Source organism: Oreochromis niloticus, linkage group LG17, assembly GCF_001858045.2.
Source record: "Oreochromis niloticus isolate F11D_XX linkage group LG17, O_niloticus_UMD_NMBU, whole genome shotgun sequence".
Lineage (NCBI taxonomy): Eukaryota > Metazoa > Chordata > Actinopteri > Cichliformes > Cichlidae > Oreochromis > Oreochromis niloticus.
In genome coordinates this window covers 31177442-31194990 of record NC_031981.2, presented here as the reverse complement: position 1 = coordinate 31194990, position 17549 = coordinate 31177442, and the positions used below count along the sequence as shown (strand labels likewise).

The 17549-nt window shown below is 39.7% G+C and overlaps 1 protein-coding gene across 1 annotated transcript; it reads right to left on the bottom strand.

Annotated features, from left to right (window-relative positions):
• Nucleotides 1–3036: 3036 nt before the first annotated feature.
• On the bottom strand, nt 3037–17184 carry cp (ceruloplasmin). The gene is made up of 24 exons (XM_003458948.4): nt 16865–17184; nt 14787–15031; nt 14483–14695; nt 14050–14223; nt 13873–13964; nt 12594–12756; nt 12365–12503; nt 12136–12275; nt 11407–11547; nt 11276–11320; nt 10962–11176; nt 10278–10428; nt 9913–10125; nt 8058–8262; nt 7359–7498; nt 7029–7157; nt 6688–6794; nt 6548–6603; nt 6376–6447; nt 5288–5379; nt 5041–5180; nt 4901–4957; nt 3370–3475; nt 3037–3281 (listed from the first exon to the last, which is right to left on the bottom strand). Exons 1-24 carry the CDS (start codon nt 17023–17025, stop codon nt 3256–3258), a joined length of 3222 nt encoding a protein of 1073 aa, XP_003458996.1. The 5' UTR covers nt 17026–17184; the 3' UTR covers nt 3037–3255.
• Between the last annotated feature and the right edge of the window lie 365 nt (nt 17185–17549).

Genomic DNA, 17549 nt, shown 5'->3' with positions numbered 1-17549 from the left:
GTCGTAAACCACCGCCTCTGTTCAAAGATGGTCGCTCACAGTGGACATAGATGACCTGGATGACTGAGAACCTTCACAGACATACTATTATACTACTGTATATTAAGTTATACTGTTACACCACTTCTTCCAAGCTGTTATGTTTGTGCTAAATATTAACATTTCTGCTGAATTACAATAATTCTGCTGTGTTGTACCATTTCTGCCAAGTTATTATGTTTCTTCTAAGTTATTGCATTTCTGCCCAGTTATTACATTTTTGCTAAGTTGAGCAAAACGATTACAAGTTCAACTACTTTTCAAATACTGACTTCATCTTCTTCAGCTATTTTCAGCTGTTTTCAGCAGACAGCTTCAGCTTCAGCAAGTCAAAATACTTTTGTTAAGATGTTATGTTAATGCTCCATGTCAGAAATACATTGCAGAAAGCCTCTGTCTGTGTCTGTGTGTGCAAGGGGTGCAGCTGTATTGACAGGAAAAAGTGCACAGCCTGAGGAACCAGACAGAAGCAGCCTCTCTGATTGGTGGATTGAAATTGAGCAGTTCCAGGCTCTGTGTGTGTGTGTGTGTGTGTGTGTGTGTGTGTGTGTGTGTGTGTGTGTGGCATATACATTTCTGGTTTCTGCCAGTTGTGTGAATGTGATAGGCAATCTTCACAATCTCAGATCCCCTCAACAATAAAAGGGCAAAATCAGAGAAGAGTTGGCCCCTCACATGCCTGTCAAAACATATATTTACTTTTAAAATGTGTTTGAGGGTCCTACAGGAGTTTGGGATACTGAAAGCAACTCATCTCATTTTGTGTTTAAAGAATACTAAGCTGGATTCTAAAGCACTTTTTTTTTCTTTGCACCATATGGTCTCGAAGAATTCTGGACACATTTTATGAGAGCTGTTGGATCCCTTCTGTGTGGCGTGCTTCAGATGAGCAGCGACTGAAGCGTTTGAATTTCTCATCAGTACCTGTGGATTTACTGCTGCTAGCGGAGCCAGCCACCTTAAAGGTGCCACTGTGGGACACTGACAGGCTCAAAAGGTCGCGGGTCCATCACAGAATCCCCATAAGCCAGAGCAGTGACATCAGCTGGAAGAAAAGTGGAACCTGTGTTTCAGAAGAAGAAATTTGAAGTATAATACTATACAGCACAATGACACTGCGTTAAACAGCCTACATTTCCCATGGTTCTCATACAAACCTATAAATATAATGCAGGAAATAAGTAGAAATACACTTTAAATGTACAAGTTTACAGAAAATGAGACCTCACCCTAGATAAAACAGACAAACGTGGCTGGGATGTCTGAGTTGCTTTACACTAATTTGTGTCTTCAGCGCTGCAGGAATTCCTACATTCATTAAAGTGGCAATCCTGCCACCTAATGGTGGCCCAGACTGAGCCCTCACTGAAGTACTGCGATGGACTGGCATTTATGTAGTGCTTTCCAGTCTTACTGGTTGCTCCAAGTGCTTTATAGTACAAGCCACATGACTGGCTGTGTTTCAGAGCAAGAAATTTAAATAAGTTTTTAAAAAGTTATTAATTCTATGTGCTTTAAGCAGTTCATCTCAATTGCACCTATGCCCACAGGCATAACCATAAGGACCTGTTTTTGTTTGTTTGTTTTCATTCACTGCTGACCTGCTTACAGCTGGCTTTGCCTTAGATTTGTCCTTTGAATTTAATAAATGCATGCAGCATCACAAAGCATGCAGGAAATGTTCTCAGTGCAGATGGGAATTGTGTTTGTTTTTCTTTTATGGCATACAGAATTAATATCAATTTTAATACTGAAATTAATATAATAGTATAAAGTGCCATTTATTATACTTTATCACATAAAGTATGATAAAGGGACTACAGAGCCTAATTAAAGGGCATAACCGGGAGAGAACAGTGCAAAAGAAACATTGTGCATATTTTAAGATTATTTAGAGATCTTAGATCATGAAATTCACTTTCCCACTCATGTTTTTGCTTTATTTGCTAAAAAAAAGAAATTGTAGCATAAATGAACCACATCAATGAGATGTGACATCTTAGACAATAACTTTCCAATTTTCAGATAATAATCATTCATTTAAATATAAAGCATGATTGTATGATTAAAGTATGATACATGAACATACAAGTAAAACTCCCATTATGTCTACTTAGACTGATGTTTAAATGAGGATGTTTGCATGAGTCTAACTTAAGAAGTTTTGGGGGTAAACGATTTTTAACATCTGTAGAAGAAATTAGCTTCTAGAAATTTTGACCTGAAAATTGGATAAAAAACCAGACCTGGGCGCCGGTTTAGCTCAGCGTGTTGAGCGGGTACCCACGTGCCTTATAGCTGAGTCCGACCCACAGTCCTTTGCTGCATGTCTTCTCTCTCTGCCCCTGCTTTCCTCTCGTTTCTTCACTAAATTTATCAAATAAAGCTGAAAAAGGCCACATAAAAAGAAAAACCAGACCTGTGGTCAGTAGTTAGTAAGTAATGATTGTTGTAAAACAAAAAAGTTCCTGTAGTTTCTCTGAAACATTAACTTTTCAGACAAGGAAACCCAGTGGCCTGTAATCCACACAGAGAGTTACTGCAAAGACTGAATAACTGTGATGGCCACAGCTGGACTGTCGACTCTGGGTGACCCATTCCTTCCACACAAACATGCACAGTCACTCAAAAAATAATATGCAATGACTAAAATGTGGATATTTTCAATTTTTTTTTACTTTTTTAAAATAGATTTTTGATGATTATTTCATAGGATCATATAGTATATTTAGTGCCCCCAAAATGCATGCGAATAATAGGTCTGATTTCAGCACACAATTTACACGGATCGCTCCGCATTTTCTTAACTTATAAATACCAGCAGCACCACACAGCATGCAGGGAAACAAATATACTTAAAAAGAAAAGACTGCACACACACACACACACACACAGACAATCTTGACAGCTGTGACTAGTGACTCCATAACTGTGAACTGTAAGGCCACAGTGTCCCCTGCTGTCTGACTACTGATACTGAGACCCAAACACAGTAACTTTGACTTTAAATTTATTTTTTATTATTTTTTCACTACAGTCTGGCAGTCTTTAGAAAAGGTTACAGAGCAAAAATGATTATTAAAAAAGACATTTTATTATACAATAGCTGTTGGTAATGCTTGATTCCATGTTAAGTTTCTGCTATGCATCGTTAACGGAGGCATTTAGTAAACTGAGGCACTGACATCGTCGTTTTACTCGTCCCTCGCGTTTCCTTCAGCCAAATATTCCACTCTTCTTTGCTGTCGAAGAGAAACAAACAAGTTATCACCAACACAGCATCCTCCATTCTTATCTGCCTGAATTTTTCTGCTCAGACTGGTTCCTTACGTTTTTCAGTAACAGTGTACATGGCTTCCATGCCAGCTTTGATGTGGTCTGTGACGTGACAGTGGAGCAGCCAAGTACCGGGATACTGAGGACGCATCTTTACTGTCTGAAAAGAAAGTAGGTAGAAAACCACATGACTCAATAGCCGCACAGTTAGAGTTCAATCTTCTAATTCTGTTGGATAAATTACTTGAAATTTGTGTTTTAAGGTGGTTGTCATGGTTCTGACCCACATTTTGTGTTTCTTGTGTTTTTATGACTTGTTGTGTGATGGTTTATTACTCTTAGAAGAACCTCAGGATTACCACCATGTTTACTGTTATACATTTAGGGTCCCCTCCTGTCTTTGCCCCCTATCTGTGTTTGTGCTTATGTGTGTTGTGTCTTGTTTCCCCTCCTTGTGGTTTATCCATGTTTCCCCAGTCTGCCAAGTCTCTCTCTCGTCTGCCTATTCTTCACTCCTGTGTCATGTTCCCCAGTTTCCTGTTTTATTGTGTAGGTCTTGTGTTTCACATATCTGGTTTTGCTTCCCGTTGTCTTGTCTAATTAGGTTCAGCTGTGTCTCCCTTCTGTGTGCCATTTCCTTTTTACCTTGTGTGTATATTTAGTGCATGGTGTCTTCTGTTCTTCGTTGGCGCGTCTGCGTATTAAACCTGTTTGTCATTCCCAGTGTTTCATCTGCCATGTTCCCTGCTGTTAGGTTTTGTTCCCTATGGTATTATTTCTAGCTTCACCTAGTTTAGGTTTAGTTCGCTTCTCTCGGTTTCCCTGAGCTTTTGTTTCTCTAGTGTTTCATCAGCCAAAATAAAGGCTTGTTTTCTGTTTAATCATTCCCCTGCATCCATGTCTGCTTTTGGGTCCACACCTCTCATCTTCCACATGACAGTGGTCAAATTAAAGGAATGCTAAATTACAAACGAATTTACCACAAATGAAGTTTCACGACTATTTTATGAATGTCTCTCCTGCCACTTGTACTTTTCAAACAGTGTGAAAAATTTCAGAAGTTTATTAAATTATTTCTGTGAATTTATAATTTCTTCACAATCACATTTCTTTTTCATTTTTATTTCATAATGTTAGAAAACTAAGTTTTAATGGTACAGTGCATAATGATTGTGATTTTGAGTTTACATTACTAGTGTGATTCTTTTTTCTTCTTCTTCTTTCAGCTACTCCCTTTAGTGTTTGACAGAGTGCATCATCTGGCTTCATCTCATGAACTTCTTCTTTTCCTCCTGCCTGGCAGCTCCAGTATATCAGCTATCCCTCCTCTGCACATGTCCGAAACATTTCAGCCGTGTCTCTCTAACTTTGTCTCCAAACTCAGAGAGACACTCATCTCCGCCCACTCCTCCCTGCTTGCACTCTCTTCTTCACCTCTCCTGTGCACTGTCTGTTGCTTTGGATGGTTGACCCCATGTAATTAAAGTCATCCACCTTCATGCTAGTGTTAAAGTGAAGCGCCAGACCTTAATGTCAAAGAGGAAAGACTAAGCTCTTCAAAGAAGCCCTTCTTTTGAAATCTCACCTGAAAGGTGGCTGGAAACAGCTCATACACATCAGCACGGTGAGCACCTCCACCCAGCTGCAGAGAAAAGAGCATTTGTGAACTGCGTTTATATACTGTGTCATTGTGTGAGAGGGTGTTTTTGAATCATTTTTCAATACCTTATATTCCACACTATGGCCATGCCAGTGTGCTGTGTGTATGTCCACTTCATTGCCCATTCCCATTAGGTACCAGTACACCTTATCACCCACCTCCATGTTCAAACCATTCAGGTTACCATACACATATCCATTGATGGCTGTACACAAACATGCACACATTGGAAAGAAAGATTATATATTTTTATGTGTAGATGAAAAAACAAAAAAGTTCAAAAATCCTGTTGTACGTGTCTGTTTGTCTCACCGTGCATTTTGTTGCTCTCTATAAAGTCTTCATCATCCTTTAAGTTTGGGCGAGGGTTCCTGATCTGCGCTCTGATGTTTTCATCCAGATACCTGTAGTTTAAGCAGCAGTCATAAATATACAGCCCTTCCTGTTTCAGGCATCACTGCAGAAAAAATCAGCTAAGCATCAAATCATCACACCTGGTCCTCAGAGTGGATCTCTGTTTCTGTTTTGGAATTCTATTTGAGTATTTAGTGTTGGATCGCTGTTTTTATTGAGGCTCTGGTTTCTGTTTACTTTGTGATTTTCTAGGAGTGGGTTTCATTTTTTTTTTGTTTTGTTTTTGGGGGTTTTGATTCATAAATTTGGAGTTGTAGCCACTGTCCTACTGAGGACTGTCCTACAAAGTGAGATTAATGGCTTAGCGAGCTCTGTTGAGCTTAAAGTCAGAGTTTTTTGTTTCATAAAGAAGAAATAACAAATAATTACTTATCATACTGATATACTTCTTATGATTACTTATTAAGAAACAAACAGAGGCACTTAGAGCCCAGTTGGTGATAAAATAGTTAACTTGAATTAAAATGTTTATTTTACAGTTTTGTGCAGGTTAAAGTTTTTTTTCATTAGAGATCAATGTTTTTTCTGCAGAATCAATCTCCATATTGTCTTATTTGTAATTTATTGTAATGTTATTTTTTCGTTCAGCATTTTATCACCTGATAACATCTCTAGTTATCAGGAGGGTACACTCATGGGAATCGTTTTGTGTGGACTCCTTTAAGAAGTCATGTGACTGAGTGCATACAGAGCCTGAAGTGGAAATCACTGCTTAACAGAGTAAGCTGATGACCACCATCATAAACCTGGTTATCTCTTACTGGAATTTTAGGTTTTGTCGAGCAGGCTAAGGCAAAGAAATGGCCTTTGTTCTGTTTATTCACGTGTCAGTCTTCCCTTGTTTCAGTTATGGTGGATGTTCATACCCCAATTGGAACTAAGAAATTAGGGTGGACCCTGTTACTTCAAATTTTTGTCATTTTAGCATGTATTGCCCGCTGAACAGAGGAAGCAGAGGTTTCAAAGGGACTCTATCTGCTACTTACCAACTCTCATTCTCATCAAAAACCAGGAAAAGCAGTGCAAACTCTTCCACTTCCTTCTTCAGTCCTAAAGTCCTGGAAGAGCAAAGATTTTATCATACTTTATTATGTGGTACTGCATAAACAGAATGTGTGCTGTGCTGTACATCAAGCAGGTGAACATGTAGATACTCACCTGCCCCAACTACGGCGGCAGACCACTAATGGACCAATCAGTCCGCTGTAAAGGTCCTGGAGGGGCAGGGGGACAACATATAAGTCTGTGAGTACCTGTTAGTGCCTGTGCTGTGTTTGGTCTTGCCTACATCATCGTACCTTTGCAACATCAACAGTAGAGTAGTACGCTGACACAGAGCACTCCTCTTGCTCTGTTGTTGGTCCAGTGTTCTTGTTGACATACCAGGTGTAGGTGTGAATTTCACCTGAGAAACACATTGTAGTTTTTAGTGTTTTGGACACCATTTATACATTAAGAACATGGCATAATCCATCAGAGAAAAAGAAGAGTAGATGGAATACTGCATGCCCTTTCTATGTTCTCAGAAAAACACATTTATTCTGCTGAAGTCATAAAAAAGTTCCACAGTGACTGAAATTGTTTATTGATTGTGTCCTTTTGTTCCATCCGCTTCTATTATTTCTAGGCATTTCTGTACCTGGTTGGGTTTGGTGCACGCTGGGGTTTTCTGTTTTGACTCCGTGTGCATGAATGGAATAAGGTCTGGTTGCCATGTTCTTGAAAACCACCTTAACTTTGTCTCCAACATTAGCATGAATCATTGGACCTAAAGAGAAGGCAAATGTTTTAAGTACCAACTGGAGCTTAAGACGTTACACGATTAATCATGTGTTATTTACAATATGTAGCACAATCAGTGGCTTTTACTGCACCACTGCACCAACGTCTTCTCATCAGAGCTTCAAAAACTTTATGGAAAAATATGAATTTGTACAGTATGTGTCAGTGGTCTCTTCAATATACTCACCCACAATGCCGAGGTGCTCCATATCAGCTGTTCTTTCGACCTGTTTGGTAAACTTGTCACTGGTGAACTGTCGGTAGACGACCTTCTTGTAACGAGAGCCTATGAATCCACCCTGCTTGTCCAGAAAGATGGGGGCAGGACTGCAGCGAGAGAGTCACAAACACATTTTGATTTACTAAAACAGTTGCAGTTCCACTATAACGAGTTTTCACTGTTATATAAGAGGCAACCAAAGGCAACTCACTTTGCTAGCATTACTATTTAATTCTTTCTCAGCGCTCCTACCGCAATCTGCGACAGTTTCATATTCTAAAAATGGTACAGTGCTCTGCTATATACAGAAAAAACTTTATTATGTAATACTGGTTGGCCATTGTTATTTTAATGATCCTACTGTAATGTCCAAAAACTGTTTATTAATATAGAATGCATTAAATTAGTGTAGGTACTCTGAGTCTGCATATTTAGAGTTAAGGAGCATATTCATGTATCAATGGGACACTTTTTCCTTAGATTTTACTAAATTTGTTATATTGTTTTCTGTAATGTTTCATAAGCTTCATAACGTAAACATGTAATACATGATGTATACTGTATAAAGGTGGACACACAAGAGTTACATATATGTGCTGCTGGTATGATGTATTTGTATCTCCGGTTTCTACAGCAGCTCTCAGGCTCGCGCCCTACAGCTCATACCTCTCCATGCCGCGGAACATCTCCACCTCCCAGGTTCGGTTTGGAGCGTAGTCCCAGTCTATTTCCATGGCAGCGATGTAGTAGGTTTTTGAATGTAACATCATCTCACTCTGACGATGAAGTATGCTGCACTTCTCTACCGTGTAGTTGGCCCTCATCCCATTACGGTAATGGTTCACTGTAGCAGATACCACCTCGAACTGACCTGAAACACATACACACGGAGATACAGTAATACACAATGTGATTGTTGGATTTACATAGAACACAAATGTGTTCTTTTGACTATATTCTCTGGTTTTGTTGTTTTGTCCAAATGTTGTTTTGTTTTGGGGGGGTTTAACACTTAAACCACTTTTTTTTTTACCTTCCTAGCTCAGTCTGCAATGCACCAAACCATGACACTTGTCTTTTTTTTGGAGTTAGCTCTCAAGTCTTCTCACTCAACACTTCTTGAAGGTTTAATGGCCAAGGTCATAGTAAGGGTAATTGTATTTCATGTTTACCTTTCCATTTTGAAATCATTCCCATTTACTGAACAGTCCAACAAAACAAATGATTAACAGTCTGTGATACCTTAAAAACATGTAACATTTCAACAGTACCTTTCAGCTTTTGTGCACTGAGTCAGTCTAATAAGAAATGCTACTGTCACAAATCAAAGAAATGCACCAGCATAGCTCCCTGACTTAGGCACATTTCCTCAGCGTAAAGTCTGTGAGTAAGAAGGCTGTAAATGTAAATTCATCAGTGATTCAGACTTCTGTATCAGAATGACTCATGCTGATGGATGTTAAGATTCCTAATCATGCTTCGGTAGGAAACCTACTTATATTTATGGCATGATGCACACATAGAAATACGTTACGTTGTAAACTGTTTGTGTGTGCTTGGGAAAAGAGAGAACCTCAGTAGAACTGGGCGTTAAACTGCATGAAGGTCATTCGACTGATTTTTAGTTTTAGTCTTGTTTTCCACTGAATCATCAGTTCTGTCACTACTGTAGTTAGCTAATAAACTAATGTAAGACTATTAGCAACAGCCAACTAGACCAACCCAGTGATGTCACATTCTTTACTCTGACAAAACGGCGCTACACATGCTCTAAAAACTGTAACTTTAAGCACTTATTTATTAAATCCAGCTTCACAGACATGGCAGTACTCCATGGGATAAATTAACCTTAATACATTTAGTGTTTCATGTCCACTTTAATGGTTCTTACAACCGCTCTCATGGCAACTTCAGTTCAATTCAGTTTTACTTACAGCGCCAAATCACAACAACCGTCGCCTCAAGGTGCTTTATATTGTAAGGTAGACCCTACAATAATACAAACAGAGAAAAACCAAACAATCATATGACCCCTATGAGCAAGAACTTTGGTGACAGTGGGAAGGAAAAACTCCCTTTTAACAGGAAGAAACCTCCAGCAGAACCAGGCTCAGGGAGGGGCGGGGCCATCTGCCACAATGCGTTGGGGTGAGAGAAGGAAGACAGACAAACAGGTAAATCAATGTGTCTGCTAGGTAAGACCAGCAGATAGTCTGACATTTTTATTTAAGATTAATCTTTTTTGTTGTGATGCCATTCTGTTTAAAATAAAAGAGAGAGTAGTGTCAATTAGCTTTTTTTTTTTTTTTTCAAATAATTCATGTAAGTTTCCTATTGGCAGCTGCTGTAGTTGCCAATAAATCAATTCAACCCATCTACCTCTATATTTAATTTGAATTTGAACTTTGGGCTTTTAATTTTTTTGTATGCATGGGCCACACCTAAAGTGTAACTAAACAGAATAACATGAATAAGCGTTCTCCTAAGGATGGATTAAGAGAAAGAGTAGAAAGCTCCATACCCATGCTGTCCGGCTCCATAGTGACAGTGTGTGAGATGTGAGGGAATACGCTGATGGTGTCCCGTCTGTTCTGCTCATAGATGAAACGGTTGCCCTGGAAGTAAAGACTGATGATGTCTGTCTCTGACCCCAGTCCTGACAGGTGCCATGATACTTTATCGCCCTTACACATGGTCAGCCCTGGGAGATTGTTATACACGAACCCATTGATAGCTAAAGAAAATTACACAGAAATATTACACACAGGGATTAGGTAAGTTATGGTGGATTGCTGAGGCAGTAAAGGACATTAGCTGATAATAGTAACTGTCCCAAATGTAACTATTACATGTGGTGACTAAAATGAAACTTCACACTGTACCCACCATGCATTTTGTTGCTCTCGATGAAGCCCTCATCCTCCTTGTTGACAGTGTTGGGAGCAGTAGTGAAAGTCCTAATGTTGTCATCGAGATACCAGCTCAGGTTCTCATCAAATACAGTAGCCATGAGGTGAAACTCTTTATTATAGTTTTTCTGCATGAAAAGAGAGAGAGGTGAAGAGGAGATGTTTCAGATTTTGCTTCATTAATCCAGTAAGGCCACAAAACTTTTTTTTTTCTTTTCTGTGATGTCAGAGTGGGACTGAACACTCAGGTTAGGAAGAGATTTTCCAGCCTGGAGACAGGAGCCGTGGATATTAGATGACTAAAACCAAAAGCATATTTTATTGATTTTAAGACTCCGCCTCTCTGGATGCCACTGTCAGGAATATCAGGATGTCAGGAAGATTCATTCTGTTTCTTATGAGTAACTGCAACATTTTTTCAGTCTAACACAAGACACTTGTTTCAGGCCAGCAGAACAAGTCCATCAATATTTTCTGTGTAATTTACTGATAATTCTATTTGAATTTAAAAAACATTTATATGTCCACTGCACAGCCTGGTGTGAATCATTTTATTCCAAATATATCTACCTTCATAATACCAGATTCAGGAGGATGTAACTTGCTCTGTAACCTGAACCACACAATATGACTTGTTGGGGGGGGTTGTCTCTCCTCTCACCTGTACTCCCTTCTTCAGTGATTTAGGTCGACAAATGAGAAGTGGCCCCACCAGTCCAGAGCTGGTGTCTTTAACAGGGTCCACAGCAGAGTAGTACAGATAGGTCAGACAGTCAGCCTCCCCTTCTACGGGTCCAGCACCTACAGGCACCATCCACTCATAGATGTGCACCATCCCAGGTCTGACCAGAGCAGCAGGGGGAGGAGTCACCACCCCTATTCACGCATTTCCACAGAGAAATGGAGAAATCTCATTAGCAATAATAAAGCATCAACAAAATGCTAAATGGTACCCAACTGCAGACTTCCACTTACTTGGCAGCCTCTTCAGCTCCCTCAGTTTCTTATCTGTATAAGACTCTGAAGAGAGGAAAGGAAGAGGAGTTCAGATGGATGAAACAGATATTAACACTGATAGCATTACTTGTGAATGTACATGCATTAACCTTCCAACTCATTGTGATACAGTGTGCCATCCTGTTCCACGCTGTACTGTACTCCATGAGGTTGTATTGTGTAAGGCCGACTGGCTTTGTTCTTGAACACCACCCTGATAGTGTCTTTCTCTTCAGCCTTCAACACAGGACCTGGAAACATTAACGTGCAAAGATTAATAAAAAAGTTACAAATTAAATAACACTTTTTTTTTTTTAAAAAGGCTAGAAATTTAGGATAACTGTACATAAGATGCTGTTAGGGTGCAATATAGTTTTTAATAATAACAGCTCATAAAATTAGAGGGATTATCAACATGGTTTAAGACACTAAACCAAATGAGTTTGTTCAAATATGAGTTAAGGCAGTTTTTGGAAATGTTCCACAACTCTGCTGTGCTTTTTAATTGCAATAACTGTATTTCTGACAAGCAATTAATTCAAAAAACCTGTAATTAACTGAGGCAGTTATGTTTTTGTTAGCGTTTGTGCGCTTGTGTCATTCTGTCTGCAAACGCAATAGCTCGAAAGGTATTGTAACAATGCTTAAATGTTATTTTACAGTGACAGGTTGGCTATCTCTGCACACTGTTGTTATTTCTTTAAGATACATGTTTGGTTGTGCTGCAGGAAAAAAGGGAGTTAATGTGTGCAGGAAGGGGAGGGGGGTCCTTGTTGTTGTGTTTTTTTTCCAGATTTTAGCAACATCAAACTTTCCAAAACCTCTCAAGCTTGAATTACCCAGAATTCCAAGGTGCTGTTCTTCTGGGCTGCGGAGTATCTTTGTCATGAAGGTGTTGTCAGTGTACTCCACATAGCGAACCTTCTTATAGCGGCTTCCAATGCGGTTTTGACCTCGGGTTACAAACGTTTCTGCCGTACTGCTCACACAAAAGCAAAGTTCAAATTAAGAAAGATCTGTACAGACCAGCAGACCTCTACATTCCTGTCAGTTTGTACAATAACTAACCCATCTGTAGGCACTGTAGGAGCATAGTCCCAAACTTCTTCTTCAGCAGCAATGAAGTACTGTCGCAGCTCTCCATGAGGCCGGGGCTTGTGGACATTGGGGAAACACTTCTTTATCTCAAATAAAGCTTGCATTCCAGCTAGACAAAAGCACAAAAAACAATGCTGAATACATTATAGATCAGTGTGCTGAAATGTATCCTTCCCTGAATTGTAATCCATAATCTCACCCATCAGGTGGTCATTGACACTACATGTCAGCAGCCAGTGTCCTGGGTTGTCAGCTACCATTTCAGCTGTGGTGCTAGAAGCAGGAAAAAGACTGATTGTGTCTGTATGATGGTTCATAGTGGTCAGGATCTGACCATGGAAATGAACTGAATGCATGTCCACCTGTAGATAAATAATATTTAAATAATTTTACACAAGGAGGTGACTGTACTAGAAATCCTTTTTGCAATTCTGAAACTAATAATAATCAAAGCAATCTGTAAAACAGAAAGTAACACATGCTTACATTTTTATTAAACTTGAACCTTATCTGATTAAAGACTATCAGTAGAAAACTTCTGCAACTGTCTCAGCAACGCAAACTTAAATCCTTAAAAGAGCTGAAGCTTTGAAAGCACTCGGTTGGAACAACCGCTGTGAGACTGACTGTATTTGCAGGTGTCTCATGGTTTAGTTAGCAAAAATTAGGATAATGCCCACAGCCCCTTCTGTCTTTGAAAAACTGTCTCCCGAGAGTTGAAAGTAGGTGGAAGAGAGCCTGCAGAGGTGGAGAGAAGAGGAATGTCAGCAGAAACATGTGTGTTAATGAGAGTGAGGAAGGTGGAAAGGTGAACATGCAAGGAGTAGAGGGAAGGAAGATGGACAAGTTTAATTAAATACCTGGGGCCAACCATCCAAAACAACAGACAGCACACAAGAAAGGTGAAGAAGAGAGTGTAGACAGGGTGGAGTGTGCTTGGAGATGAGTGTCAGGGTGATTTGTGACAGAAGGATAGCAGCAAGAGTGAAAGGGAAGGTTTCCAAGATAGAAGTGAGACTTGCTGTGATGGATGGTTTGGAGACTGTTGCACTAATGAAAAGACAGGAGGCCGAGCTGGAGGTGTTGAGATTTTTGTTGGGAGTGGCCAGAATGGACCGTATTAGAAATGAGTTCATCAGAGGGACAACTCCGGTTAAGCTGTTTGGAGGCAAAGTTCAAGAGACAAGATGGAGATATTATGGACATGTGCAGAGGAAGGAAAGGCAGGAGAGAAAGAGGAAGACAACAGAGAAGATTCATGTATATAGTGAAAGAGGAGGGTCAGTGTGAACAGGGTGAGATAGAGGCAAATGATCCACTTTGGAACCCTCTAAAAGAACCAACCTATTCTTCTAAATGTTTGTAAACATTATAAATGAAACTAAATGTTTAGATTAAATGTTCAGTTGAATATTTTGAAAATATTCTTGGTAACAGTAATATTAAGAATAGAGATGTGATAATATAACATAGATTACCTCATTGCCTAACGCAAACAAATGCCACTGGATCTTGTTGCCTTGGCACATGCTCAGTCCACGAAGATTACCATACAGCAAACCATTAATACCTGCAATACAGAGCAAGGGTAAAATGGTGCAGGGATGCAAATGCAAGCTTGTAAGTGTGCACACTGGTGATATGCTTCCTCTCACCATGCATCTTGTTGCTCTCAATGAAGTCTTCGTCCTCCTTCAGGTTTCTGGCAGGATTTGTGATGTATGTCCTGATGTTTTCATCCAGGTACCAGCTGAAGTTCTCATCTGACACCATGAACAGCAGAGCATACTGGTAGTCTCCTGAACTATCGCCATGTAAGTCCAGAGTTCCTGCAGAGGAGAGGACATTTAGAAAGAGAGGCAGTACTTTCCAAAACAAAGAAAAAGGGGGATGAAAAATAGATATAAATATAAAAATAAACAAGTTTTAAAAAACTGTTTATTATTTTCTATTATTAATCTATAATGTAAACATAGTTACATAATGTTAACAAAAGTAAAAACTAGAATGCTTGGCTCCGAAAGAAACTGGACTAAAATTAAAATATATTAAAGTTGTACTTAAGTAAATTTAGTGGAGTAAATGTACCTCTCTTACAGACGATGAGGGGCCCTATCAGCCCTGAGTTGATGTCTTTTGGCGGGCTGACGTGGGAGTGGTAGAATCTGGTCATGCAGTTGCTGTCATGTGATGTTGGGCCGTGGGATTCTGCGAGGGTCCACTCGTAGGTCACTGTTTGACCAGGAGCTACTGAATCATCTCGCTTCAGCTCTGGACCCGTGCCATCCGGGTAGAGGGCTCCTGAAGAGTGAACCCACAAACACAGTCACGTATTGTATGTGTTAACCTTTCCACTCCACTCTAGTAGTACATCCGTTTGTGCATTTCTCACCCTCGTTGCCTTTAGTATAGTTCAGACCATGTGGGTGGGCGCTGTAAGGTCTGGAGGCGGTGTTCTTCAGGTGGACAATCAGTGTGTCACCCTCCTCAGCCATCAACAAAGGTCCCAGGTAACCCAGCCATTCTGCCTTTGTCACCTCCGTCCTGTAGGTGGCGTCGCTGTACTGCTTATAAACAGCCTTCTTGTAGGTTGAGCCGATACGCTGCGGACCGCTCTTCAAAAAGATGGAGGCTTCTCTGTTGAGAGATTCAGGCAGAGATGCATGAGAGTGGTTTTGTGTATGTGTCATTATGTAAGTTAAAACACGTCAAACTTCTAGAGAGACTGAGTGTCTCTAACACTCTTTTTTCCATAAAAGACATCATGGGTCAGATTTACTAAAAGGTTAAGGTCCCAATGGCAAAAATGCGCAGCGTCTTTCTTCCTGAAATAGCACAGCAAATCAGATAAGAGAGGGGAAGCTGGAAAAGAATCTATATGTTTGATATATGCTTATACTTTGATATATAGCATAAAATATATGATATAACCGGTAGGGTTGAGACTGGAGCGCGATTTATCCAAGAGAAAGGCTGCACTTTGGCGAACACTTCCCAAATACACCGAAATCTGTGTGCAACACCTGTAATAAGATATATGATGTGTAAGAACATAATACATAAAACACAGCTGAGTGCTAATGATGATACTGTCACTAAGTGTTCAACTGCGTAACTGTGCGCATCGCAGTAACGAGACCGTTCTCACTCCCGACGCGTTAGTAGGTTACGATGTGGGAGTGAGAACGTGTTGAGTAACACCGTTACGCGCGCTGTGTGAGTCTGTGCGTAGAGATGCATATTAAAAGCCTGCTATGTAGGCTAGATGTAGACATTAATCCAACACACTCATACATTCCCCGACAGACATTTCAATATGTGATATAACAGCGATGACAGGGAGAAATAAAGAAAGACAGAAAAAAAACACAGAGTGACGGTCGAGGAAAGACATGCAGAAACGTTTTATTGGGTAAAAAAAATGCCAGACTTCAAACTTATCTGCTCACTATAAAAAGTAACTTGACTACCAGTAAAACAACGGGTACAACTCCTTTGTATACGTGTGAAGTTCAGATCAGCTCGATTCTCATCTTTTCGTAATAAGCCCAGTAGGTTTTCATAGAGGAGCACAACTGAGATTCTGCTACAAGAATAAGAAAGGGTTACAGGACAGAATAAAAATTTTCACACTGCTCTAACAGCGCCGAGCCTTCCTCTCGCTCCAAATGAATAACACTTAATGAATCAAGTTTGCATGATTCATTTAAATATTAAATAAAGGGAAACTCTTACAAATACACGTGCAAAAGGCCAGCTGCAAAAGCACCGGGCAAAGTTTACGCTCCACCTCTATAATAAATAGTAAGTCGTTTTTTATCACCAAAAACTGATTTTAAGCTGATAAGTCTGGTCCCGTGACTACAAGATGAAGCACGTGTACCAACACTGTGGTACACGTGTAAATAACGAATAACCCATAACAGTGATTCAGCATGAGCAACACCAGGATACCATATTATCCAAAAAGTACATTTATAAATATATAGTTGCCATTTTTTCATCACAGTGTCTTCATATTAATAAGAATAAGAACAACTTTATTTATCGCGAGGGAAATTCTTTTGTCATGTACATGCTCAAAGCAGCAGGAGAGACAGAGGAACAGATGAATAAGATATAAGATATACAATATATACAATAAGAATAGCAGTGTACAGTAATATACTGTAGGATAGTGCAAGACATAGTATCGGACAATTCTAACGAAGTAATATACATAACTATATCCTGGTGAATAAACTTATATATCTGTCATATGCAGTGCAATACGTTCAGCAGGCTATAACTGTGTTCTTATATTAGTATCTGCTGCCCATAAGTGATCATTTCTGTGTGTCAATTGCTGTTGAAGCAAATATTAACATGTCGTGTTTGGTGGGGGGGGAATTGTACCCAAAACATTTTCATTCTTTATTTCATATTAATTTATGACTGTAATAAAATGGGAAATGTCTCGTGCGCACTTACTCATCGTCCTGGATTGAGCGATTTTGGATGATGTTCCTCCCAGTTGGAGCATAATTCCACGACACCTCCTCTATCTTTAGGAAGTACTCTCGTCTCATCCCAGAAACACATGTTACCACACAAAACAACAGCAAAACAGCCCTTAAATCCAGCCTCAGCATTTTTGTCCAAAATAAAAGCTGACAGTGGTGATGATGATGACTCTTACTTTTATTTGAATTATTATTAATACTCTCGCAGAATTTGAAGATAAAGACCCACGGCGCAGAGAATTGAAAGTCTTGGATGTCTGTCAATCAGTGTGTCTCAGAGACGTTTAACGCTCTGTGTCTTTATACTGCGTCACATGACTCGCAGGCTGAGGTCAGCCAAGCAGGACAGAGGGGGTCACTGACCATCAGACAGTGCTCGAGCCAAACCGACAGAGAGTAAAGACTGCCAGGTGTTGGATCAGCAGGGTAGACTTGCATAAGAACACAAACAGTTTTGTTCTCGTAAATCCAAACACCAAGAGATTAGGCTTAACCTTCATCATTTACCCCCTTGCAGATTTTCACTACAGCTCAAAATTAAGTTTTTAAAAATCAACATCTTTCGTTTAAGAATCTAAAGATTCTTATCTGTGTCAAATCGGAGTTTTTTTTCTGTTCAGCAAAAAAAAAAATCCAGTGACGTTATATTTAGC